This window comes from Sinocyclocheilus grahami, unplaced genomic scaffold, assembly GCF_001515645.1.
Source record: "Sinocyclocheilus grahami isolate Dianchi unplaced genomic scaffold, SAMN03320097.WGS_v1.1 scaffold965.1, whole genome shotgun sequence".
Classification (NCBI taxonomy): Eukaryota; Metazoa; Chordata; class Actinopteri; order Cypriniformes; family Cyprinidae; genus Sinocyclocheilus; species Sinocyclocheilus grahami.
Window position 1 is genome coordinate 304,177 of NW_015506144.1, and position 27,794 is coordinate 331,970.

Here is a 27,794-nt window from a genome sequence, read left to right on the forward strand (position 1 = left end):
ACAAATAGTCTTCATGTATTTCACAACACTTCAGAATGTTCTTCTTATTAAGTGAGGGTAATTTTTTAGGATTTTTTACCCAAGAAAAGTCTCTGAGAACCTGACACCTTGCAATTCTGGAGACTCAAGGTTGCAGTAAAATAGTGGCACTGGAGACTACAAGGTTCCTGATGGTTTCACACTTAATTCCTCACATTAATTATTCATTATTTTGCAGTTAACATGCTCTTTTCTTCTCCATCAGTTTTTTCTGACCCCGCTGACCCAATGAGCCTTTTGCTGACCAATGGTCATGCCTTAACTTTGAAATTTCTGTATTGCATTAGACCGAAGATCCAAAGTCTCATCTCATGCAGCGCATTAACAACAGAACTTTATCACAAGCATGTTTGTAAACTGTTTTATTAAAACATAAAAATGATCAGAAACAATCGTACAAATGAAGAGTTTTCATAATCAAATACTGAAATCAGTCAAAACAACTGAGCTTGTGTCAGTTTAAGACATACAGTTTCCATTAAAATATCTTTTGGTCCTCTTTAATCCTGTGGCATTTTATGATGATGTTTAGAGTATAAAGTCTCTAACAATCCTCCATCACATTCACCGAGTAGCACTTTATTTAGGAGCTGCTGGACAATCTTGCATAGATACTGTATAAATCAGTTAATAAACGTCATTATCTGACGTGATAAGGCACAGCATGTGACGGCGTCTGATCACACGACGCTGGCGATTCCTCTTCATTCTCACTGATCGACGGCCAGTAGTTTGGATTCTCTTCATACCACTGTACTGCAAACAACAGAGACACACGTCATATTCTTCTTCATCATCATCATCACTCACAGAATCATCTGGAATCTCTTACTGGTCCGTCTGATTCCTTCCTTCCAGGTTACTTTGGGTCTCCAGCCGAGTTTGTGCAGTTTGTCTGATATCATGGGATACCGGAGCTCCGTCACGGGACTGCAGAAATGTTATGAACATTCATTTATTAATATCAATCTCAAACATACAGTATGACAGCACACATTCATCACACACCGGTCCTCAACAAACTCTATCCAGTCCACCAGCGCTTCCTCGGGGACATCCTTCACTTTCTGTCGACAGGAAACAGTTGATTGTGAAATACTCTGATTATGAACGGTTAATCTAACACTGAGCTGGTCATGTGACTCCTACCACCTTCACTAGTTCTCTGGCGAGCTGAATGATGGGAATCTCAAAGCTGCTCCCGATGTTGTAGATCTCTCCCAGAATGCCCTTCTCCATGAGTGTCAGGAAGGCGTCTGTGACGTCGCTGACATACAGGAAGTGTCTGGACTGCAGGCCTGAGCCCTGGATAGTGCTGGAGACAGCAGACACACACAATAGAGCAGCTGAACACACACACACATACTCACACACACACACACACACACGCACAAACTCACACACACACACACACACGCACAAACTCACACACACACACGCACAAACTCACATACACACACTCACACATATTCACTCACTCACACATACTCACTCACTCACACACACACACACGTGTACAAACACACACACACACATGCACTCACTCACTCACACACACACGCACTCACTCACTCACTCACTCACACACACACACACACACACTCACTCACACGCACGTACAAACTCACACACACACACACACACTCACACACACACACACACACTCACACATACACTCACTCACACGCACATACAAACTCACACACACATACTCACTCATACTCACACACACACACTCACACATACTCACTCACTCACATGCACATACAAACTCACACACACATACTCACTCACACATACTCGCACACACATACTCGCACACACACACACACACTCACTCACTCACACGCACACTCACCCACGTACAAACTCACACACACATACTCACTCACACGCACACACACACACACACACACACATACTCACTCACTCACTCACACGCACGTACAAACTCACACACATACTCACTCACACACACATACTCACTCACTCACACGCACACTCACGCACGTACAAACACACACACATACGCACTCACACTCACACACACACACACACACATACTCACTCACACACACACACACACACTCACTCACTTACTCACACACACACACACTCACACGCACACACATACTCTCTCACTCACTCACACACACTCACTTGACCTCAAATAACTAGTTAATTACAGACCAATCTCGAATCTCCCTTTTCTGTCAAAGATACTAGAGAAGGTAGTATCATCACAACTATGTTCCTTCTTAGAGAAAAATGGTATCTGTGAGGATTTCCAGTCAGGATTAAGACCGTATCATAGTACTGAGACTGCTCTCATTAGTTACAAATGACCTGCTCTGCTCCGTGGTTGTATCTCTCTATTAGTGCTGCTGGATCTTAGCACTGCGTTCGACACTATTGACCACAACATTCTTTTGAATAGACTAGAAAACTTTGTTGGCATTAGTGGAAGTGCATTAGCATGGTTCAAATCGTACTTATCTGACCGCCATCAATTCGTAGCAGTGAATGAAGAGGTATCATATCGATCACAAGTGCAGTATGGAGTACCTCAAGGCTCAGTACTAGGGTCGTTACTCTTCACGCTTTACATGTTACCCTTGGGAGATATCATCAGGAAACACGGTGTTAGCTTTCACTGTTATGCTGATGATACTCAGCTCTATATTTATTCGCGGCCCGGCAAAACATACCAGTTTGAAAAACTAACAGAATGCATATTCGATATAAAAAACTGGATGACGATTATTTTCTTACTGCTAAATTCTGAAAAAACAGAGGTGTTAATTATAGGACCTAAAAACTCTGCATGTAATAACCTAGAACACTGTCTAAGACTTGATGGCTGCTCTGTCAATTCTTCATCATCAGTTAGCAATAGGTGTGCTATTTGATAGCAATCTTTCCTTCGAAAGCCACATTTCTAGCATTTGTAAAACTGCATTTTTCTATCTCAAAATTATATCTAAATTACGACCTATGCTCTCAATGTCAAATGCAGAAATGTTAATTAATGCGTTTATGACCTCAAGGTTAGATTATTGGAATGCTTTATTGGGTGGTTGTTCTGCACGCTTAATAAACAAACTCCAGCGGGTCCAAAATGCAGCAGCTAGAGTTCTTACTAGAACCAGGAAGTATGAGCATAGTAGCCCGGTTCTGTCAACACTGCACTGGCTCCCTATTAAACATCCTATAGATTTAAAAATCTTGCTTATTACTTATAAAGCCCTGAATGGTTTAGCACCTCAGTATTTGAGTGAGCTCTTATTGTATTATAGTCCTCACGTCTTCTGCGCTATCAAAACTCTGGCCATTTGATAATAGAATAGAATAGAATATCATAATCAACTGCGGGCGGCAGATCCTTCTCCTATTTAGCGCCCAAACTCTGGAATAATCTACCTAACATTGTTCGGGAGGCAGACACACTCTTGCAGTTTAAATCTAGATTAAAGACCCATCTCTTTAACCTGGCTTACAAATAACACACTAACACATTTCTAATATTCAACAGCGATGGAGTTTTGGTTCCTCTGGCTTGCTTAGTTGGGGACACTTAATATCCAGCGATATTGTCGACTTGATCGCACAGAGACTATTTAACCTGAGCTGAGCTGGACGATGACATCACTAAATCAATGATGAACTGCCTTTAACTGACAATTGAGTGTTTACTATTGTCCTTTTGCACTTTTGACACACTATTTTCCTATTTAATGCTGTAAAGCTGCTTTGACACAATCTGTACTGTTAAAAGCGCTTTATAAATAAAGGTGACTTGGCTTGACACGACACTCACACCACCCGCACACACACACACACACACACACACACACACACACACACATGCGCTCTGGTCAGTCAGAGACACTCACCACTTCTGATCCTGCTGGATGAGCGACAGGAATCTGGGAATGACCTGAACAAACACAAACACACACTAATGAAGCGCTGAGGTCATATGACGGTAATGAGGTCATGTGACAGTCAAACACGCGTGTAGAGCTGCTGATCACGCACCTTCTCGTGATGCTGGTGTGGGCCATAGACGTTACTGCTCCTCGTGATCAGAACAGGAAACTACAGCGGACAGATCAGAGAAAATACAATCTGGATCATTTCACAACATTTACCAACAAATCAATGATATGCCCTTCAATTTGAAAGTGTTTATACATTATGGAAGTATGAGCAGTACTTATGGAAGCTTGTTTCCACAGGACAAAAAAATAAAGTAATAGTGACTTATCTCACAATTTTATATCACAGTTTATATCTTGTAATTATTTATGTTTATATGTAATAATTATAGCTCACAATTCAGACTCTTTTTGATTGAGTTTATATCTCACAATTCAGATTTTCTTTTTAGATATAAACTCAGAATAGCGAGATAAACTTTCAATTCTGCGAAAAAGTCAGAATTGTGAGATAAAAAGTTGCAATTACCTTTTATATTTTTTATTCCATGCCAGAAAAAAAAAACTACTGTCAGATGCAAACTCAGAATTCAGAAAAATTATGAGATATAAAATGCATTGTTCTTACCACATTATAGTCATGTATAATCTAATGAGAATTAGCACTAAAAATAATGGGAATTACAAAACACTGAAAGTAAAGCTCTGGTCAGTCAGAGACACTCACCACTTCTGATCCTGCTGGATGAGCGACAGGAATCTGGGAATGACCTGAACAAACACAAACACACACTAATGAAGCGCTGAGGTCATGTGACGGTAATGAGGTCATGTGACAGTCAAACATGTGTGTAGAGCTGCTGATCACGCACCTTCTCGTGATGCTGGTGTGGGCCATAGACGTTACTGCTCCTCGTGATCAGAACAGGAAACTACAGCGGACAGATCAGAGAAAATACAATCTAGATAATTTCACAACATTTACCAACAAATCAATGATATGCCCTTCAATTTGAAAGTGTTTATACATTATGGAAGTATGAGCAGTACTTATGGAAGCTTGTTTCCACAGGATAAAAAAAAATAAAGTAATAGTGACTTATCTCACAATTTTATATCACTTCTGACTTTTTTTGATTGAGTTTATATCTCACAATTCAGATTTTCTTTTTAGATATAAACTCAGAATAGCGAGATAAACTTTCAATTCTGCGAAAAAGTCAGAATTGTGAGATAAAAAGTTGCAATTACCTTTTATATTTTTTATTCCATGCCAGAAAAAAAAAACTACTGTCAGATGCAAACTCAGAATTCAGAAAAATTATGAGATATAAAATGCATTGTTCTTCACACGCATGAAGCGTGACGGACACAGGAACGAGTTCTCTACATGAGATAAACACGTGAATGAGACACGCCGTCTTCTAGAGAGAAACACAGAGTTGACGATGAACGGACAGCGTTTACTCACCTACATGAGTTTCAGCAGCGCAGTGAAACACTATATCAATCTTCTCCGTCGCAAAGAGACGCTTTATGAGAAATGGGTCGCAAACATCTCCCTGCGAGGAGAACACAGTTCATCAGCTGTGGCTCAGCTCGACATAACTGCAGTGATAATTAGGTTAGTTGCACCTAAATGTAATTTACTTGAGTATTGTACTTTTTGAGTATCTGTACGTTACTTGAGTATAATTTCTTTCTGGCAACTTATGACTTTAACTTCACTACATCTGAAAGGCAAATATCTTACTTTTCACTCCACTACATTTCTATCAAGGTCCCGGAAGAAGAAAGTCGTTACCAGTGTTGTGTTACGTAATCAGATTACATTTTTCAAGTAACTAGTAAAGTAACGCATTACTTTTTAATTTAGAAGGAAATATCTGAGTTACTTTTTCAGATAAGTATCACAAGTTACTTTGTTTCCATGTGTTGAGTGACAGCTCTGGTGTTGCCATGGAGACAGAAATCAGGAGTCAGTGCAGAGCGTTGTGTGTGAACATGATCTTACTGTAGCTCTAGACTCAATATCAACATGTGTTTACTCATCTCACTGCACACAAACACATTCAGTGCTCCTCACAATCAATACAAACATTGTATATGCAAACCTGCAATAATTAAATACGTTAAATAAGAATTGAATCCCATTTTATTAACAATGTGTTTGCTACTGATCTTCGATGATTCACTTCAATCATACTAATAAGCAGAAAGTCAATATTGTGATATATATTAGACAATATTGTATCTATAGTATCTGTACTTTGACTGAAGTAATGGAGTAATACCGGGATGAAGGTGTATTTGCTGCTGGCCTCCACAGAGCGCAGGTTCTTCAGACTGGAGCAGTACTGCAGCTGAAACACAGGACAGTGTGACGCGTGACGCTTCATGAAGGGAAAACACTGACTCAATGCTGCTCAGAGACTCACATTATCAACGGTGAGGATTCTCCAGTGTGGGAATCTGACGGCCAGAGCGCTGATCAAATGAGATCCACTGAGAACACAAATATAAGCTCATTATACAGCACACACACACAAATAAGTATTTGGATACTCGGCGTGTTTGAATCAGCAAAACCACATACTCTCCGAGTAGCTACTTCTGTTGAATAAGTAATTCTACATGCACCACCAGTTTTTGAACAGTAAAATTGTGTAATGTTTTTTTACCAAACACCAAGCCTGCATTTATTTGATCCGAAGTGCAGCAAAAGTAGCAAAATTGTGAAATATATTATTTAAAACAACTGTTTTCTATGTGAATATCTGTTAAACTGTAACACATGTTGATATTGAGTCTAGAGCTACAGTAAGATCATGTTCACACACAACGCTCTGCACTGACTCCTGATTTCTGTCTCCATGGCAACACCAGAGCTGTCACTCAACACATGGAAACAAAGTAACTATGTTACTGATCTCAAAAAGTAACTCCGATATTTCCTTCTAAATTTAAACAGCAATGCGTTACTTTACTAGTTACTTGAAAAAGTAATCTGATTACGTAACCTGTAACGTGTTGCCCCCAACACTGATTATGATGATAGTATGTTCTCATACTACTTTATGCCTACTGTATACTATGTGAAGTATGTGATTTCAGGCGCAGCAGTTTGCTATCAACATCACCCTCCGGGTCTGTCCCAATATACTCACACTGCGCTCTTTGTTAAACTGTAACACATGTTGATATTGAGTCTAGAGCTACAGTAAGATCATGTTCACACACAACGCTCTGCACTGACTCCTGATTTCTGTCTCCATGGCAACACCAGAGCTGTCACTCAACACATGGAAACTAAGTAACTGCTGCTTCTGATCTCAAAAAGTAACTCCGATATTTCCTTCTAAATTTAAACAGTAATGCGTTACTTTACTAGTTACTTGAAAAAGTAATCTGATTACGTAACCTGTAACGTGTTGCCCCCAACACTGATTATGATGATAGTATGTTCTCATACTACTTTATGCCTACTGTATACTATGTGAAGTATGTGATTTCAGGCGCAGCAGTTTGCTATCAACATCACCCTCCGGGTCTGTCCCAATATACTCACACTGCGCTCTTCACCACTTGAGTAAGTGAAAGCACACTAGTAACTTCATCAGTACAGCAGCTCCACACAAGACAACCAGTGTTGCCAACTTAGCAATTTTGTTGCTAAATGTAGCAACTTCTCAGACTACCCTAGCAACTGTTTCTTCCAAAAGCACCTAGCAACAAATGTAGCAATTTTTAAAATGTATTTGGCAACTTTTGATAAGTGACTCAGACAATAAAAAGACACATTTCCATCCAAATCACACAAAAAGATGCCTCGCAGTAAACACATCACGTGAACCCAGTTGTTACATTTAATAACATTGTAATAATTGTTCATTTATGATGCACTTTGTTAGTAGCTTGTACCTGCGATTGTTGATCAGTTAGTACACTGCAAGTAAAATGGAAAAGATACTAGTAATTTTAGTGACCTGAAAACACAACGCGTAATTTAAAATGCAGGTAACATTTTCCAAAACGTAAAATTCTTTCATATTACTAAAGTAGATTGTGCGCTATATTCACAGACTTGAGTGTAGCATACTAACTAACTACTAATACTCTGCTTAAAGCATCACTGTTGAGAATGCGTAGGAGTTTACTAGCTCTTGAAATCTGTGTAGGTGTTCAAAACTTCAATGTTTAAAAAAAAAATTAACATATATATATAAAATATTTTTTTTGCGTCGGGGTTGCGTGGTGACGTCATCGCGCAATGACATCACGGCGAACAAATCGACCTTCCTTCAGCAACTTCCCCTGAAAACGAGCTGCCATTATTCAGTCCAGCTCAGTAACTGTGCTGTTAGTGAACTGCGTCTGTCATGCTAGTAGACAAGTGCGCAAGTGTGTGTATTGGGACAAAGCCGAAACACTACATCTATTGATTCAGCATCTCAGACTTCCGTCAAATGTTTTTCACAATAAATGACCCTTAATTTGATACTCGGTTGTCTAAAGCGGTGACAGTCGGTCATTTGAAGGGTTCAGATGCGTTTTGATATGTTTTGACACTCACATAAACCCCGCTCCTCCGGTCACCAGCACGGTGCGACACTCTCTGCCGCTCATCTTCAGCTGGAACTCCATGTTGCCTTCATTTCTTTGACTCCAAGAAGTTATTACATGATTTTAAGTCGCTTCGTAAACACTCCTCACGACAGTTGGAGCAGCGGTTTGCGGCAGCGCTGACACGTATGAGCCGACTCTCGCCCCGCCTCCGCCGCGCTCTCATTGGTCGCTTTACTGCGCTAGAATGAAAACCCGTATTCCGATTGGATGTAGCAGACGTCGATCACAAAGTGGGCGGAAAAGGACAGTATTACCTCATTGACTGCAGTGAATGAAGAGCATAAGAGCATAATGTTTGTGTACTTTATCATTATCATTGTTCTTTTGTTTACTTCATGTCCTGCAGCAGGGAAAACGGTTTCTGGGGTTTTTAGGAGCGACGCCGCGAGAGAAAATAATGGGCAGTACATCACAAGATTTCTGTATCATGGTGAGTGTCTGATATTAAACTGCATTTATGCATTGACATCATGCATTTGCATTTGCTTCCATGCATTTTTGTTTTTTTTGCTCACATGCAGAATGCAGGAATATTGCTGATGTTGTGACTGATCATATGGGTGACTTACTGTACATATGCATTATGATATTTGATAGGTGAGAATGGTCTGGTGGCGTATCGTGTGGATAATGTGCTGCTGGCCGTGCAGAAGGAGGCCAGACTGCTGCTGTTTCAGGGCTCGGAGGGCTTGGACAATCTGAGCTGTCTGGAGAGACTCACATCGGCTCACATCTCCAGTAAGACTCCTTCACGTCTCAGACGGCTTTTACAGGTTATCTTCAGTGTGACATGTCATTTCTACATGACACGTGTGAACTTTGACCCCAGACTGGGCATGCACAGACACGTCATGCAGCCGCTTGGCTTCCTATCAGGACGTTTGTAGGGTTGGGAATAGAAAATAAATTCCAATTCCAGAATCGGATACTTGTGGCAAAAAGCGGCTGTTAAAAATGTATTTGTCTTTGAATCATTCATTCAAAAACACTGAATCATCCAGTAATGAAACATCCTTCGGCTTTTACAGGTTATCTTCAGTGTGACATGTCATTTCTACATGACATGTGTGAACTTTGACCCCAGACTGGGCATGCACAGACACGTCACGCAGCCGCTTAGCTTCTTATCAGGACGTTTGTAGGGCTGGGAATAGAAAATAAATTCCAATTCCAGAATCGGATACTTGTGGCAAAAGGGGGCTGTTAAAAATGTATTTGTCTTTGAATCAATCATTCAAAAGCACTGATTCATCCTGTAATGAATCAAGTGAATCTTGAGTGAGTCATTGAAACGTTCATTCAAGAGATTCATTCAAAAACACTGAATCATCCAGTAATGAATCAGGTAAATCTTGAGTGAGTCATTGAATCATTCATTCAAGAGATTCATTCAAAAACACTTCCGGGGTCACATTTAATGCTGTAAAGCTGCTTTGGCACAGTCTGTATTGTTAAAAGCGCTTTATAAATAGAGGTGAGTTGACTTGAATGAATGTGTTCCTCGCAGGTCTCCACAGCTTTTACTTCATCCTGATCCTGGCGTATTTCGTGGCGTCGTGTATCTACATACAGCCGCTGTGGCAGGCGCTGAGCAAAGCTGGACCCATGCACACGGTGCTGAAGGTGTTATCCACCGCGCTTCTGCTGCAGGGAACATCAGTGCTGCTCAACTACATCCACACGGCCCGGTCAGACACTTGCAGCTTACCTATACTTTATCTGCTTAATGATTATTGCTATCCTCAAGGCCCACTTATAACAATAAACACAGATCATTGCATGCAGCTACTTCTTCTGGACTCAAAACCCCTTTTTTTCTTCATGTTCTTTAAATTTGGAGGAATGTCTTTACCACCACGAGCAGTCTCTGGTGAACAACACAAACTAATTATACAAGCAAAAACTGCTTACCTTTAGTGGCTACGGTTTGTGTTGCTTGTCAAGCCAGCCCAAAGTAGTCTTCCACCCTCTTGCTCCTTAGACTTAGACTAACAGAGATTAAATGTGACCCTGGAGCACAAAACCAGTAATAAGGGTCAATTTTATGAAATTGAGATTTACACATCAACAATAAATAAGCTTTCCATTGATGTATGGTTTGTTAGGATAGGACAATGTTTGGTTGAGATACAACTATTTGAAAATCTGGAATCTGTTGTGCAGGCCTCTAGACACACAGGCAAATACATGATTATAATAGTAGAATAACTTCTTGATGCATAAATGGCTATATCCACACTGATGATAATAATTCACATCTTGATCAATAAAAACCTTCTACAATACTTGCTGCTGAACTCCTGTAGAGATGATGATGATGATGATGATGATGTGATTGCACCGCAGGTACGCTCGAGACGGTGTGGGGACGCCGCTGATGGGGAGCCTCGCTGAATGTGAGTCTGTCACAGCGTTAGTCTCATGATCAGCTCTGGATAAAACATAAAGCATCTGCCAAATGCATCAAATGCTGAATGACAACAAAATCTGAAGAAATGATGAACATGAAGACAGATTCCCAGAGAATGCGGATCAAAGACGAAAAGGGCTTTTCAAGCATCAAAACAATAAAAGTGTTACATTTTTTTTCTGTACATTAGAATGTGTCCTTGTGTCCAGCAAAATATAATGACTATCATCCATTTTTACCATGATTTACAAAAAACACCCATTACAACGTCATTCAGTGTAATAATAATTTCTATAACAAAAAATAAGTAAAGATCATGTTCCATGAAGATATTTAGTAAATGTCCTACTGTAAATAATCCTACTGTAAATATATCAAAACTTAATGTTTGATTAGTAATATGCATTGCTAAGAACTTCATCTGAACAACTTTAAAGATGATTTTCTCAATATTTAGATTTTTTTGCACCCTCAGATTCCAGATTTTCAAATATTGTGCTATCCTAACAAACCATACATCAATGGAAAGCTATTTATTCAGCTTTCAGATGATGCATACATCTCAATTTCTAAAAATTGATCCTTATGACTGGTTTTGTGCTCCAGGGTCACATATATCTGTTATGCTGAATGACGATGCAACATTATTTCACCCATATTTTGACATTTTCACAAAAGTTATTGGAAATATTAAATTCGCTTGACTTGCATGCTTTTTGTGTATATAAAATCACTTTGTAAATTTGATTTGATGCAGATGCTTCGTCTTTGACCCATGAACTGGTCGAATGTGTACCTTGAATTCACTGTAAGATGCTTTGGTTAAAAAGCGTGTGTCTGTGTGTGTGTCTATGTGTGTGTGTATCTGTGTGTGTGTATCTGTGTGTGTGTCTATGTATCTGTGTGTGTGTATCTGTGTGTGTGTGTGTCTATGTGTGTGTGTGTCTGTGTGTGTGTCTATGTGTGTGTGTGTCTGTGTGTGTGTGTCTATGTGTGTGTGTGTATCTGTGTGTGTGTGTGTGTGTGTGTCTATGTGTGTGTGTATCTGTGTGTGTGTGTGTGTGTGTCAGTGTGTGACGTGGTGGCGCAGGTGCAGATGCTCTACCTGCTGCTGAGTCTGTGTGTGGGCTGGTCTCTGAGCCGCAGCAGAAAGTCTCAGAGTAAACCGCTGCAGTGGGACTCGTCTCCGACCTCCACCGCGCTCGCTCTGGCCGCCGTCATCGCTCAGGTCAGCCACACAAACACAACACACATGAAATACACGTATAATAAAATAAGAAATATAAAACTCACTGAGCATCAGCCACCTCACAATCACTGATGCATTCGTTTGGATAAAAGCACCTGCTGAATGAGTAAAGCACTCAAGAGTGTGCATAAACTGGCTCATTAACTGCATCTATATTCCCTCATGCTGTGTCTGCAGGGGGCGCTGCTGATCTGGGAGCAGCTGGAGGAATCGGAGCACCACAGTTTTCACGCTCCGCGCAGTGTTCCCGGCTGCCTGCTGATGGCGCTGCGTGTGGCGCTCGCTCTGCTCCTGGCGTCGGTGCTGTATCAGATCATCTCCGCCGAGCGGAGCGCGCTCAAACGAGACTTCTACCTGAGCTTCGGCAAGGTACACGCAGCACAACACAGAGAAGGACATTCTGCAGGATACAGTGAAAAAAGTTATAATTGTATCATCATTTACTCACCCTCATGTTGTTCCAAACCTCTTTGAGTTTCTTTATTCTTTTGAACATAAAAGAATGTATTTTGAAGAATGTGGGAAACCAAAGAGTTGACGGTACCCATTGACTTCCATTGTATGGAAAAAAAATACTGGCTACCAGCAACTGTTTGGCTTCACACATTCTTCAATACATCTTATTTTGTGTTCAACAGAAGAAACAAACAGGTACAGCATGATGACGAGTAAATGATTTTTGGGTGAACTATGACTTTAAAAATATGCAATGACAGAAACGTTTCCTTTAAGGGGTGATATTTAAATTGATTTCCAGGGGCATTTTTTCTGCAACATTTCTAACATTTTTAAAAGAGTCTCTTTCATTTATATTTTTAATTTTTTTATTTATATAAGTGCAATTAGAATAGTTAGACATTATAGGGCAATCAAATCAAGATAAAATCCGTCTTTGCACTGCAGAAGCAGCATCTGAAGTGGCATTTAGGTCTATTCACACAGACTGCATAAATAATATTATAAGATTAATGTTTTTAATACATTATATATAGAATACAGACGTATGAAATGTTAGGGGAAAAAAATAACTAACTAAATTTGAACCCAAAACCACCAGTAGATGGCAACAAGTCACTGTCTTATTCATTCAACTGATTTGTTTTAGGTCTATTCACACAGACTGCATAAATAATATTATAAGATTAATGTTTTTAATACATTATATATAGAATACAGACGTATGAAATTTGAACCCAAAACCACCAGTAGATGGCAACAAGTCACTGTCTTATTCATTCAACTGATTTGTTCAAACGGCTGATTCATTCAGAACTGAATCAAGTCTTTATGAACGAGTCACTGAATCATTTGTTGAATCATTGAGTAACGAAGCACCAGTGTTGACTGGAGACTCAAACGTTCTGCTGTGACTCTCAACTATTTTGGAGCAAAAACAGTCAATGTTCTGTTTAAAATGTCACTTAATATTAGCTCAAACTTGGCCTGTGTTTTAATCTGTTTATTTATTAGTGATATAACACTGGATAGAGTATAAAACAGTAAAGATCTTAAAAGGAGGACAAATGAGTGTCCAGCTGAAGCGTGTGCTGGTAGACGGACAGTGTTTAAAAACCGGACAGAATGCAGCCTAAACCAGAGTTTGTTCCCGTCTGCTTCCCATGAACACTTAAGTGGCACTGTGTGTGGTTTCAGGGCTGTTTTCTGTGGTTCCTGTGTCATCCGGTGCTGGTCCTGTTCTCTGTGATTCTCAACGAACACCAGAAAGAAAAGGTAAGAGAGAAACAAACCTCCATTAAAGGGGTCATGAGCTGCCTCTGTTTTTATTTTGTACTGCTCTCTGATGTAATAAAGATTTTTACATCAAAAACATCATCATTTAGAAGTAATAGGCTATTTTCTGTGCTGTTTTGACCCCTCATCAGAACGCTCTGTTTGAATAGACGAGGAGGATTGTAGACTCGGAAGTAAACACTGCTGTGATTGGCTGACAGTTGTGTGTGTTTGACCGCGTACATTCCTCTCAGATGGGCGCTGCTGTGATTTTGGTCAAAAACACATAAATAACTCAATACATATCAAACGATATGTTCAACACACAAAGCAATAGTGATCACGTAACGGAAACAGTTACTCACACTTGTGTTGTGACGTTACTGTCGGATTCAATATAGTCACACAGCGTCCTCTTTTAGTTTCAGTCTTTCTGAAAATCCTGCATTGAATTGTTCTTTGTTTGTAATTGAATCCCGATATACTGGTGGGCGGGGCTAAACACAGCGATGTAGAACCGGTGGGCGGGGCTAAACACAGTGATGTAGAACCGGTGGGCGGGGCTAAACAGACAGCAATGTAGAGCCGGTGGGTGGGGTTAAAGAGACAGCAATGTAGAGCCGGTGGGTGGGGTTAAAGAGACAGCGATGTAGAATTGGTGGGCGGGGCTAAACAGGGAGTAATATAGAAGCAGGTGTTGATCATCTTCTGTGGAGGCGGGGTTTATCCACACTATTACATCATAGAGTGTCACATTCCACAAGCCGTGGTTTTGGCAGACTGCCTTCAATGTAAGCTGTTTTTAGACTAACAACAAAGTTTTGAGTTCTGAAACATACAGTATGTTTAAATAGCACAATGACCTCTTATACAGTGGTGGCCAAAATGATTAGAACAGTAGTATTTCCACCAGGTAAGAAATGGTTTTAAGTCAGTTATTTCTATCTTTTGCTGTAGTGTGTCGGGAGGAAATATCAGTTTACATTTCCAAACATTCATTTTGGCCATTAATTGTAATAATGCAGTGAGATGTTAGTGCTGCACACAGAGCTCTGATCTGATCTTCATCAGTCTGTCTGGAGTCACATGAAGAAACAGAACAAACTGAGACCGACTCAATCCAGAAGAACTGATGCTTCAAGAAACCTCCTGCAAAGCTACAGTGCTGTTAACAGTTTGAGGCACTTGTGTAAAAATGCTGTGAAATGAGGATGCTGTCAAAAATAGATTTTCTTTATCAGTTAACTTCTATTAACTGAATGAAACCAACATTTGGTGTGAGCATCTTTGTGTTTAAAGCAGCGTTTGCCCTCGGTGCACTTGAGCAGAGTTTCTCAGGAGCTTCGCAGGAGGTTTCTTCAAGCATCAGTTCTTCTGGATTGAGTCTGTCTCAGTGTGTTCTGTTTCTTCATGTGACTCCAGACAGACTGATGAAGATCAGATCAGAGCTCTGTGTGCAGCACTAACATCTCACTGCATTATTACAGTTAATGGCCAAAATGAATGTTTAGAAATGTAAACTGATATTTCCTACACAGCAAAGTCACAATACTAGTGTTCTAATGATTGTGGCCAGCACTGTGTGTCAAAAGCAGCAGCAGCAGAGCTCTGTCTCACGAGCGTCTCGTCTGGTCTCTGTCTCGCTCTGCAGGTGGTGACGATTGGCGTGATCCTGTGCCAGTCCATCTCAGTGGTGGTTCTGTATCGTCTCTTCCTATCACGCAGTCTGTACTGGGAGGTGTCCTCGCTGTCGTCGGTCACGCTGCCGCTCACCATGAGCCGCCGGAGCCGCTACTGAGCTTCAGACGGGAGCGAAGCGCTCCAGGACCTCATCCGCGAGCACAACGTCTCCGAGATCCGATCACATGACGGCGAGACGCTGAGCATTACACGCACACCAGGGAGTGAAACGCACAGTTTACATCATCATCATCATCCAGGCTTCATCATCATTCACGTGTAGAGACACACCTGCTGCGAGTCAGTCAGCCAAAGGAGGAAGATGAAGCTCAGCGCTCGCTCTCTGTTCAAGCAATAAGAAAACGAAAGCATCTCTGTGATTTCTCAGCTGTGACGCACTGCATCCCGATTTAATTTGTGCTCGCACATGATTTCATTTCTGTCGTTCCCCACAAGTGCCTAAAATGACAATCACTGACGCGGGACTGAATATAAAATCAATGACTGCTGAGGATATTTATTGATCCTGAACATTTCTGTGTCTAAAGGAGAAAGATGATGTGAAAATCCTGTTAACTAGAGCATGTGTTGTTACGTTAAAGACTTGAACTGTATCAAACATTGTGGTAATAAACGTCATGCACACTACAGTCTGTATCTGTCACTGTCCTAATTACAGTAATCCGCATATACTAATGAGGAGATTATGGCATAATGATAATGATGGAACTGCTCATACAACAGCTTTCTGTTTATAAACGCTGTATGGCGTGGTTTGTTTTTTTTGCATAAAAACACTGAGAAATTCATAAACACCAATTAAAGGAAACCCAAAAATGAACATTCACTGTAAATGTGCTCATCCTCAGTTCATCTGAGATCAGGATGAGTGTGTTTCTTCATCAGGTTTGTAGAAATGTAGCACTGCATCAGTGTCTCAGCAATGGATGCTCTGCAGTGAATGGGTGCCGTCAGAATGAGAGCTGATAAAAACATGTCTCGTCTCTTGAACAGCAGTGATGTAACAGCATCATAACTGAGATGATGACTGTATTTCCACACCGCTGGAGGAGTTACGCATGAATAACTGAGAGCTTTCTGACGGGTGGATTCATTGCTCAGTGTTCTGTCTCGTGGGAGGCGATGGGGATCGGCTCTTATAAAGCTCCTCACACACACACACACACACACACACATCTGACGAGATGAGCATGAGTGAGAATCTGAGGAGCAGGAACTCTGTCAGCCGAGATCAGGGTGAGTCAAACTATATTCAATCTATATTCAGATTTTCAATTTCTGTGAATATTAGCACACTAGTAGATGTTTAGGATCATTCATGATAGACTACACTACACCTTTCATTAGTTTTTGATCTGTGCTCTATAAGACTGGCTTTTTCACAGAGTTTAGACTCTTGATTTTACTCTTCAGTTGTATTTCTGTTAGTATCTTAGTGGTTAAAATCACTATAAAGTTTGATTCATCACGGGTGACACTGACAGCTGAATGGTTCCATAAAGAGTCTAAAAAACCTTTCGGTTTCACAAAAGCTTCTTTGTGGCGAAAGAAGGTTCTTCCGATTCTAAAAAGCTCAGAAAGAGATGCTTCTTTGACTGAATGCTTCTTTGTGGAACCAGAAATGGTTCGTCTATGGCATCGCTGTGAAGAGCATCTTCAGATGATTTCTGCATGTTAGTGTGAGTTTAGAGTTGATCCGTCCAGCTCTTATATTCTCAGTGCAAGCATCTGAACCAAACCTCATGGAATCAGTGTTTCTGATCTGCTCTTCATTCATCAGATCGACCACACCTGATCTTTAGTTCTGATGAAATATGATTTGTCAGCGTGTGTCACAATGTCATTTATCTAATCGCAAAGAACTCTGGAATAAACCTGCTGGACTAGTTGTGTAGTGAAGTAACCGTGTGTTTCCAGCAGCTGTGATGAAGGTGGATCTGCAGTGTGTGAAGAACAACACCGATCATCACACTAATGAGATCACGGTGGAGCGGCTGATCATCCGCAGAGGACAAGCCTTCAGTCTGATCCTGAGCGCTGAGCGTTTAGATCACAACGACATCGAGATCACTGCGGAGACTGGTAACAAAAACACTCGTTACAGTCACAGCACTAACATTTATTTGATCAAAAATATAGTCAAAAATGTGAAATATTATTAGAATGTAAAACAGCTGTATTCTAAGTGAATATCTGTTGAACTGTAATGTATTTCTGTGATGCGCAGCTGTATTTTCAGCATCATTCCTCCAGTCTTCAGTGTAACATTGTAACAACTGTTGGGTTAAAAAGTTAATTTAAAAATGTAACCAAAATTTAACCCAACAGTTGGGTTAGTCCATATTTGACCCAAGATTTGGTTGAAACAACTCAGCATTTTTTAGAGTGTAATGTTGTGCTGCCCAATAAAATACTATTATTTTATTTACTAATTAGTTATTATTTACCAATCATTATTAGAAGTAAATAATTTAAAAATACAAACAATAAAAAAAAAAACTTAAAATTAATTAAATAATAAAAATGTCAAATTAAGTCTTTAAAAAAAAATCTATTGTCAATTAAAAGTAAACAACTTTAAAATAAAAACAAAACACTAATAATTAAATCATAAAAATGTCAAACTAAAATGAATTATCCTAAAGTATTAAATTTTATTTCATTACAATTTATTAAAAGTAAATCAAGAAAAACCTATTAAAAAATAAACTAAATACTAAAAATGTCAAATTAAAATACATCTTTAAAAATTGAAAGGTTTTTAATCATAATTTAAAATTAAAAGTAAATAACTTAAAAACAATCAAAATAAAACTCTTACTAAAAATGTAATTATTTTACGTTTAATACGTTTATTCATCAAGGATGCATTAATTTGCTCAAAAGTGCCAGTAAATACATTGATAGTGTTACAGTAGATTTCAGTTTCAAATAAATGCTGTTCTTCTGAACTTTCTGTTCATCTGTGAATCCTGAGAAATAAAATGTAGCACCGTTTACACAAAAATATTGTGCAGCACAACTGTTTTCAACACTGATAATAATCAGAAATGTTTCTTGAGCAGCAGATCAGCATATTATACTGATTTCTGAAGATCATGTGACACTGAAGACTGGAGGAATGATGCTGAAAATACAGCTGCGCATCACAGACATACATTACAGTTTAACAGATATTCACAGAGAACACAGATGTTTTACATTCTAATAATATTTCATAATTTTGACTGTATTTTTGATCAAATAAACGCAGCCTCTGTGAGCAGAAGAGACTGTTGATTGGCAGTTTAACCTCACACTATCCAGTCCTGCTGTACATGTATATAACATTGAAGCCTCAGTAAGGTGTGTGTGTCTCTGTCAGGTCCTGGAGCGTGTGAACAGAAGGGCTGCAGCACAGACTCAAGCATCAGTAAACACTGGAGTGTTGTGGTGTTGTGCAGCTCGCCGTCTGCTGTCACGCTGTCTGTTCTGTGTCCCTCAGACGCCTGCATCGGCCTCTACTCTCTGAGTGTGAGGAGCGGAGCCTGCGCGAGCGTGAGCGCCCTGACCGTGCTCTTCAACCCCTGGAGCAAAGGTACGATCTGAGATGGTCCTCATCAGTGTCTCGTAGGGTTGGGAATCGAGAATCAATTCCAATTACAGAATCAGAGACTTGTTGTAAAATTAAGATCTCAATTCCACCCATCAATTCCTGTGTGTGCATCTTTTTTTTTTAGGTGGCGAAATTCATTCAAAAACACTGATTCATCCAGTAATGAATCAAGTCAATCTTGAGTGAGTCATTGAATCATTCATTCATTATTCATCAAGGATGCATTAATTTGCTCAAAAGTGCCAGTAAATACATTTATAGTGTTACAGTAGATTTCAGTTTCAAATAAATGCTGTTCTTCTGAACTTTCTGTTCATCTGTGAATCCTGAGAAATAAAATGTAGCACCGTTTACACAAAAATATTGTGCAGCACAACTGTTTTCAACACTGATAATAATCAGAAATGTTTCTGGAGCAGCAGATCAGCATATTATACTGATTTCTGAAGATCATGTGACACTGAAGACTGGAGGAATGATGCTGAAAATACAGCTGCGCATCACAGAAATACATTACAGTTTAACACATATTCACAGAGAACACAGATGTATTACATTCTAATAATATTTCATAATTTTGACTGTATTTTTGATCAAATAAACGCAGCCTCTGTGAGCAGAAGAGACTGTTGATTGGCAGTTTAACCTCACACTATCCAGTCCTGCTGTACATGTATATAACACTGAAGCCTCAGTAAGGTGTGTGTGTCTCTGTCAGGTCCTGGAGCGTGTGAACAGAAGGGCTGCAGCACAGACTCAAGCATCAGTAAACACTGGAGTGTTGTGGTGTTGTGCAGCTCGCCGTCTGCTGTCACGCTGTCTGTTCTGTGTCCCTCAGACGCCTGCATCGGCCTCTACTCTCTGAGTGTGAGGAGCGGAGCCTGCGCGAGCGTGAGCGCCCTGACCGTGCTCTTCAACCCCTGGAGCAAAGGTACGATCTGAGATGGTCCTCATCAGTGTCTCGTAGGGTTGGGAATCGAGAATCAATTCCAATTACAGAATCAGAGACTTGTTGTAAAATTAAGATCTCAATTCCACCCATCAATTCCTGTGTGTGCATCTTTTTTTTTTAGGTGGCGAAATTCATTCAAAAACACTGATTCATCCAGTAATGAATCAAGTCAATCTTGAGTGAGTCATTGAATCATTCATTCAAGAGATTCATTCAAAAGCACTGAATCATCCTGTAATGAATCAAGTAAATCTTGAGTGAGTCATTGAATCATTCATTCAGAAATTCCATCAGATTTAGTTTAGTTGTCTAATATTTTTTCTTCAGAATTGTGAGAGAACTACAACCTCCATAAAAAAAAAAAAGTCTCAATTTCTCCAGAATCGTGCGGCTCTATTTTTGCACACAAACAGCTCTTAATCGAGTCCAGTTTTTATGCAGCCGGCTGATTGTTGTTCATGGTATTCAGCAGCAATTAAATATTTTGCAAAAAGAAACACAGAATAAATGTGCTTGATATCTAAATGATTGACTTTAACCACATTGGAGACTGGGAATCGATAAGAATCAGAATCAATAAAATTGAAGGGATACTCAGCCCTAGGGCCCCGCTCTGGTCTCTGCAGATGACGGGGTGTTTCTGGCGAGTGACGCGGAGCGGCAGGAGTTTGTCATGAACGAGCAGGGAATGCTGTATAAGGGAGTGGATGAATACATCACCAACACCAGCTGGGACTTCGGTCAGGTGAGAGAGAACATCACCAAGATTTCTGATTTAGATTTGTTGCTGTTGTACTTTTGCACTGAAATAAAAAAAACAAGTGAATTTGATAAAAAAAAAAAAAAAAAAGTTTACATTTTGAATTATGCTTTTAAAATACAAATTTAAAACATTTGAATATACACTGCCGTTCAAAAGTTTGGGATCAGTATAATGCTTTTTGTTTCTTCTGCTCATCAAGGCTGGCATCTATTTAATCAAAAATACAGAAAAAAACTATAATTTTGTGATATATCATTGCAAATTAAAATAAGAGTTTTCCATTTTGAATATGTGTTAAACTGTAATGTATTTCTGTGATGCGCAGCTGTATTTTCAGCATCATTCCTCCAGTCTTCAGTGTCACATGATCTTCAGAAATCAGTATAATATGCTGCTTTATTATCAATGTTGTGCTCTGTATTTTTTGGTACCTGTCATACTTTTTTCAGAATTCTTTGATAAATAAAAAGTTAAAAAGAACAGTGTTTATTAAAAATATTTTTTTTGTGTCACAATATACACTACTATTTAAAAATTCGGGGTCAGTAAATTTTTTCATGAAATAAATACTTCTATTCAGCAAGGATGTGTTAAATGGATAACAAGTGATAGTAAAGACTTGCGTTGTTAGAAAATATTTCTATTCTGATTAAATGCTGTTCTTTTTAACTTTTTAGTCATCAAAGAAAACAGTATCACAGGTTTCAAAAAATATTACGTAATCAGTTTCAACACTGATAACAAATCAGCATATTATACTGATTTCTGAAGATCATGTGACACTGAAGACTGGAGGAATGATGCTGAAAATACAGCGCACACCTTGAAGAGCATAAGAGACACACACACACACACACACACACACATTGGCATGAGCGGTGAGCAGGATCTGAGCTGGTGTCTGTGCTTTCTGCAGTTTGAGGAGGATATCCTTGACATCTGTCTGAAGCTGCTGGATGTGAACCCCAAGTGTCTTAAAAACGCGGCAGAGGATTATTCAGCGCGCTGCAACCCCATCTACATCAGCCGAGTGGTCAGCGCCATGGTAAAACACCTGAACAAGTGATAGTAAAGACTTGCATTGTTAGAAAATATTTCTATTCTGATTAAATGCTGTTCTTTTTAACTTTTTAGTCATCAAAGAAAACAGTATCACAGGTTTAAAAAAATATTACGTTATCAGTTTCAACACTGATAACAGATCAGCATATTATACTGATTTCTGAAGATCATGTGACACTGAAGACTGGAGGAATGATGCTGAAAATACAGCGCACACCTTGAAGAGCATAAGAGACACACACACACACACACACACACACATTGGCATGAGCGGTGAGCAGGATCTGAGCTGGTGTCTGTGCTTTCTGCAGTTTGAGGAGGATATCCTTGACATCTGTCTGAAGCTGCTGGATGTGAACCCCAAGTGTCTTAAAAACGCGGCAGAGGATTATTCAGCGCGCTGCAACCCCATCTACATCAGCCGAGTGGTCAGCGCCATGGTAAAACACCTGCTGAACACAGAAACCACCACATCCTCCACTGATACACATCCCAGCAACACATTCATATCTGATCGTGGACCAGTGAATCAAAGAGCTGCCTCATTGTCATATGCAGATGGAAAGTGATGAATATTAAATGAGCTGCCTCATTATCATACGCAGATAAGCAGTGACGAATATTAAATGAGCTGCCTCATTATCCTATGCAGATGCACAGTAACTAATATTAAATGAGCTGCCTCATTATCATACGCAGATGAGCAGTAATGAATATTCAATGAGCTGCCTCATTATCATATGCATTTGGCTGAGATATTTGGCTGAGGGTGCACAAAAAAATCTAAATATTGAGAAAATCACCTTTAAAGTTGTCCAAATGAAGTTCTTAGCAATGCACATTAAACTCACTCACAATCAAAATTAAGTTTTAATATAATTACGGTAGGAAATTTACTAAATATCTTCATGGAACATGATCTTTACTTAATATCCTAATGATTTTTGGCATAAACATTGCCATGATTTGGCTATTGCTACAAATATACCTGTGCTGCTTATGACTGCTTTTGTGCTCCAGGGTCACATATGATATATCAGCATATGATAAAGAGGCAGCTCAGATGAGCAGTGACGAATATTAAATGAGCTGCCTCGTTATCATATGCAGATGAGCAGTGATGAATATTCTGCGAGCTGCCTCATTATCATATGCAGATGAGCAGTGATGGGAATTGATGTGTTCAGATCAACTCAGATGATGATAAGGGGGTGCTGATGGGTCAGTGGGACGGGACGTACATCGGAGGCGTGGTTCCGTCCAACTGGAGCAGCAGCGTGGACATCCTGAGAAGCTGGATCAAATACGACTGCCATCCCGTCAAATTCGGACAGTGCTGGGTGTTTGCAGCGGTCATGTGCACAGGTACACACATGCTACACACACACACACACACACACACACACAGTGTTGTTTTAGTATAACTGAGATACTATTATAATTTCTATCCATTGTCATTTTATTTTTTATTAAAGTTTTAGCAATTTTAGTGTGGATTTTTGAAATTTTTATTAAGATTTTTTAATATATATTTCTATAAATTTTTATTTTTTATTATTTTGGTACATCAAGTCAGACTAAACCAAAATGAGACATGTAGCCTTGTCAAAAGCCAAAAAATAAAATAAGTTTGTTTTGTAACATTTTATTTCAGTTTACATTTTTTCAAGTACCAAGCCTGTAGTTTATTTGAGTACCAAACTGGTAGTTTATGTTTTGAGTGAAGTGTAATCACTCTGTCGTGCGTCTGCAGTGCTGAGATGTCTGGGGATCCCGTGTCGTGTCGTTACTAATTATCAGTCGGCTCACGACACGGATCAGAACCTCGTCATTGATGAATACTTCAGTGACTACGGCGTGAGACCCAAACGAAACCTGGACAGTGTTTGGTGAGAGGCTGACATCACGTTACCGCTCTGTTATGGGTCTCTGATTGTGTTGTAAAGGTGGTTACTGTTAGCGGAGGGCAGTAAGTGACTCTCGTGATGAATGTGCTGCAGGAATTACCACGTTTGGGTGGAGGGCTGGATGAGGCGTCCCGATCTCTCTCAGGACTCGCTCTACGACGGCTGGCAGGTTCTGGACCCAACGCCGCAGGAGAAGAGCTCAGGTGAACACATCTACAGCACATAGAAGAGATATTACATTCAGTTCAGAGATTAGTAAATAACTACTAATTAGTACATAAAATAATAGTATTATTTAAAAAATATTTACAGTTTACTTTTCCCCCAGTTTGGGAAAGCCTGATTTAGAGAATAAATCAAAGCAAAGCACTATATATAAGTAACATTACATGAGTGAATCTTCAGTGGAAACCGAAGAGTTTAACAGAAATGATCTCTCCATATTCGGTCCAGGTACTTACTGCTGCGGTCCAGCGCCGGTCAAGGCCATCCTGGAGGGTCACACGGACGTCAAATATGACATACCCTTTGTGTACGGAGAGGTCAATGCAGACAAGATCACGTGGCTGGTCATGGCCAACGGCTCCAAGAAGAAGATCCTTTCAGACACAAAGACTGTCGGACAGAATATTAGCACCAAAGCTGTGGGCAGCGACAGCAGACAGGACATCACTGACCAGTACAAGCACCCAGAGGGTCAGTCACACACACATACACACACACACACACGCTCATACTCGATTACAATCACACACACACACACACACACACACTCACTCATACTCACAATCACTCACTCATACCCACAATCACGACTCATAATCACTTACACTCACACACATACACACAATCGCACACTCACAATCACTCACACACATACTCACAATCGCACACTAACACACACATACTCACAATCACTCACACACATACTCATAATCACTCACACACATACTCATAATCGCACACTCACACACACATACTCACAATCACTCACACACATACTCATAATCGCACACTCACACATACATACTCACAATCACTCACACACATACCCACAATCGCACTCACAATCACTCACACATACTCACAATTGCACACTCACAATCACTCACACATACTCACAATCGCACACACACACATACTCACAATCACTCACACACACACACTCACAATCACTCACACACATACTCACAATCGCACACTCACAATCCCTCACACATACTCACAATCACTCACACACACACTCATAATCGCACACTCTCTCACACATACTCACAATCACTCACACACATATTCGCACTCTCACACATACTCACAATCGCACTCACACATACTCACAATCACTCACACACACACACTCACTCACAATCACTCACACACATACTCACAATCGCACACTCACAATCCCTCACACATACTCACAATCACTCACACACACACTCATAATCGCACACTCTCTCACACATACTCACAATCACTCACACACATATTCGCACTCTCACACATACTCATAATCGCACACTCACTCACACATACTCACAATCGCACTCACACATACTCACAATCGCACTCATCACAATCGCACACTCACTCACACACATACTCACAGTCGCACACACACTCACAATCGCACACTCACAATCACTCACTCACACACACACACTTACAATTCCTCACACACTCACACACATACTCACAATCGCACACACTCACAATCACTCAGTCGCGCACACACACAGCTCATATCTGAGCATCTGCCAGCACATCTGAGCATGTGAGACTGTGCTCCTCAGGCTCAATGAAGGAGAGAGCGGCGTATGATGAGGCCGTGAAGCGCGTGACGGGTCTGAAGGAGAGCCAGACGCCGCGTCCGAGCGTCCAGATGAAGCTGAGTCTGGACGTAGCGCCGCTGAACGGAGTCGATATCAGGCTCAAGCTGCTTGTGAAGAGCGAGAACAGCAAAGTCCAGGATCTGACGCTGAAGATGAGCGCTCAGGTCATGAGATACACAGGGAACCCGGCAGCCAGCGTCTGGAGTCACACCGCAGACCTACAGCTGCAACCCAACACAGGTACAGGACTAGTCCTGACAACTAACCAGCGTTTAGAATTAATTATTAGAGTCAATGATTCAGTGGTCCATTCACAAAGACAGGCACTTGCTTCATTCTTAAATGAATCAGCCGTCTGAACGAATCGTTTGAATGAATGCCTCAATGCCTCACTCATTAAGACTACTGTCCGTTTACTTTCATATTTAAAAGTAGCTTATCTTTGTATTTTTCCCTCAACATTTCATATTTGGATATTTAAAAAATATACTTTAACTTAAAAACACCAAGCTCATAACATTATGTTGTATCATTACAGTAAGAATCTAACGCGTATCATCATTGACACTAGCGAGAATTAAAAAACTCAAAAGTAAAACGATGCATTATAGTGGAGGAATTCATGTAAAATGTAATGTTACATTTAGATCATATCTTTTTTAGCTGAACCTATTACTTTAAGATTTTAAGTTAATATTTCAATAATAATGTTAAATTCATAATTAAATAATTTAAATAAACACTTAATAATGATACAATTATTAATAAAAAAAATAAATAAAAAAAACACTATATAAACACATACACACTTTATATAAAGAAATTGAAGTGTAATATTAAGATCATAAAATTACAATGGGTGTGAACATGCAAAATGTGAAATAGTGACAAAAAATCTCAAAGTAAATATTTCAAATTGTAATGGTCCTAATACTACACTTAACAAGTAAATAAAAACAATGTAACAACACAATAAGCTATCTTTTACCAACCAAGGTGTGTTTTTTCTGAGATTCACCCAGCAGTTAACTACACTTGCACTGGTATGAGTCCAGGTGAGATCATCTCTGGCTGGTTTTGAATCATTAATCTGAAGCACAAATACACAGACTCATGTCCTCGTGTGCTTGTTTCAGAGCAAACTCTTCCCTTCACGCTGCCGTTTACCGCATACGGACCAAAACTGCTCGACAACAACTGCATCAAAGTCTCTGTGATCGCCATGGATAAAAGCGACCCGAAGGAAGTTTATCTGGCGGAGAAAGACGTGGTTCCTCACAGTCCGGCACTGAAACTCACAGTGAGTGTCTCACACACATTCTGATGCTGATTGGTTGAGATTAATGCATTACAATTAATTAATTTAGAAGGAAATATCAGAGTTACTTTTTGAAATCAGAAGCAGCAGTTACTTAGTTTCCATGTGTTGAGTGACAGCTCTGGTGTTGCCATGGAGACAGAAATCAGGAGTCAGTGCAGAGCGTTGTGTGTGAACATGATCTTACTGTAGTTCTAGACTCAATATCAACATGTGTTTACTCATCTCACTGCACACAAACACATTCAGTGCTCCTCACAATCAATACAAACATTGTATATGCAAACCTGCAATAATTAAATACGTTAAATAAGAATTGAATCCCATTTTATTAACAATGTGTTTGCTACTGATCTTCGATGATTCACTTCAATCATACTAATAAGCAGAAATGACACATTAGTGTTTAATTGGAGTTGCTGCTGAATAGTGCTGAACTTTCTTCTGCTGTGATTAGTTTGAGCTGCGCACGCTACTGTACAGACGAGAATTCACATTTCCTTCAGCCTGAGCCGGATTCAGTTCACTTCTGCTGTGAAAGCGCTTTTACATTTGTAAAAGAAGAGCTTTTTTATATTACAAACTAACAAGCAAGCCCCGCCCAGATTTAAAAAGTAACGTAACGCATTACTTTCCATAAAAAGTAACTAAGTAACATAATTAGTTACTTT

The 27,794-nt window shown here is 39.8% G+C and overlaps 3 protein-coding genes across 3 annotated transcripts in view; 2 read left to right on the plus strand and 1 right to left on the minus strand.

Annotated features, from left to right (window-relative positions):
* Positions 1–341: 341 nt before the first annotated feature.
* LOC107564837 (dTDP-D-glucose 4,6-dehydratase-like) lies at positions 342–8,754 on the minus strand. Its single transcript, XM_016250009.1, has 12 exons — positions 8,551–8,754; positions 6,416–6,482; positions 6,272–6,340; positions 5,449–5,539; positions 5,329–5,363; positions 4,850–4,909; positions 4,078–4,137; positions 3,933–3,976; positions 1,189–1,354; positions 1,048–1,106; positions 872–969; positions 342–795 (listed from the first exon to the last, which is right to left on the minus strand). The coding sequence occupies exons 1-12, from the start codon at positions 8,619–8,621 to the stop codon at positions 680–682; spliced, it is 936 nt and encodes a 311-aa protein (XP_016105495.1). The 5' UTR covers positions 8,622–8,754; the 3' UTR covers positions 342–679.
* Positions 8,755–9,000: 246 nt separating this feature from the next.
* On the plus strand, positions 9,001–16,313 carry gpr180 (G protein-coupled receptor 180). Its single transcript, XM_016250010.1, has 8 exons — positions 9,001–9,007; positions 9,201–9,341; positions 10,111–10,291; positions 10,950–10,999; positions 12,084–12,241; positions 12,440–12,631; positions 13,916–13,993; positions 15,645–16,313. The coding sequence occupies exons 1-8, from the start codon at positions 9,001–9,003 to the stop codon at positions 15,789–15,791; spliced, it is 954 nt and encodes a 317-aa protein (XP_016105496.1). The 3' UTR covers positions 15,792–16,313.
* Positions 16,314–16,878: 565 nt separating this feature from the next.
* tgm8 (transglutaminase 8) overlaps positions 16,879–27,794 on the plus strand; it is a 12,148-nt gene continuing 1,232 nt past the window's right edge. Inside the window, exons 1-11 of the mRNA XM_016249991.1 lie at positions 16,879–16,930; positions 17,612–17,776; positions 19,059–19,271; positions 20,868–20,986; positions 21,921–22,049; positions 23,254–23,431; positions 23,820–23,955; positions 24,067–24,176; positions 24,427–24,669; positions 25,767–26,045; positions 26,942–27,105. Coding sequence (XP_016105477.1) covers positions 16,879–16,930; positions 17,612–17,776; positions 19,059–19,271; positions 20,868–20,986; positions 21,921–22,049; positions 23,254–23,431; positions 23,820–23,955; positions 24,067–24,176; positions 24,427–24,669; positions 25,767–26,045; positions 26,942–27,105 — 1,788 coding nt within the window. The remainder of the gene's footprint in view (positions 16,931–17,611; positions 17,777–19,058; positions 19,272–20,867; positions 20,987–21,920; positions 22,050–23,253; positions 23,432–23,819; positions 23,956–24,066; positions 24,177–24,426; positions 24,670–25,766; positions 26,046–26,941; positions 27,106–27,794) is intronic.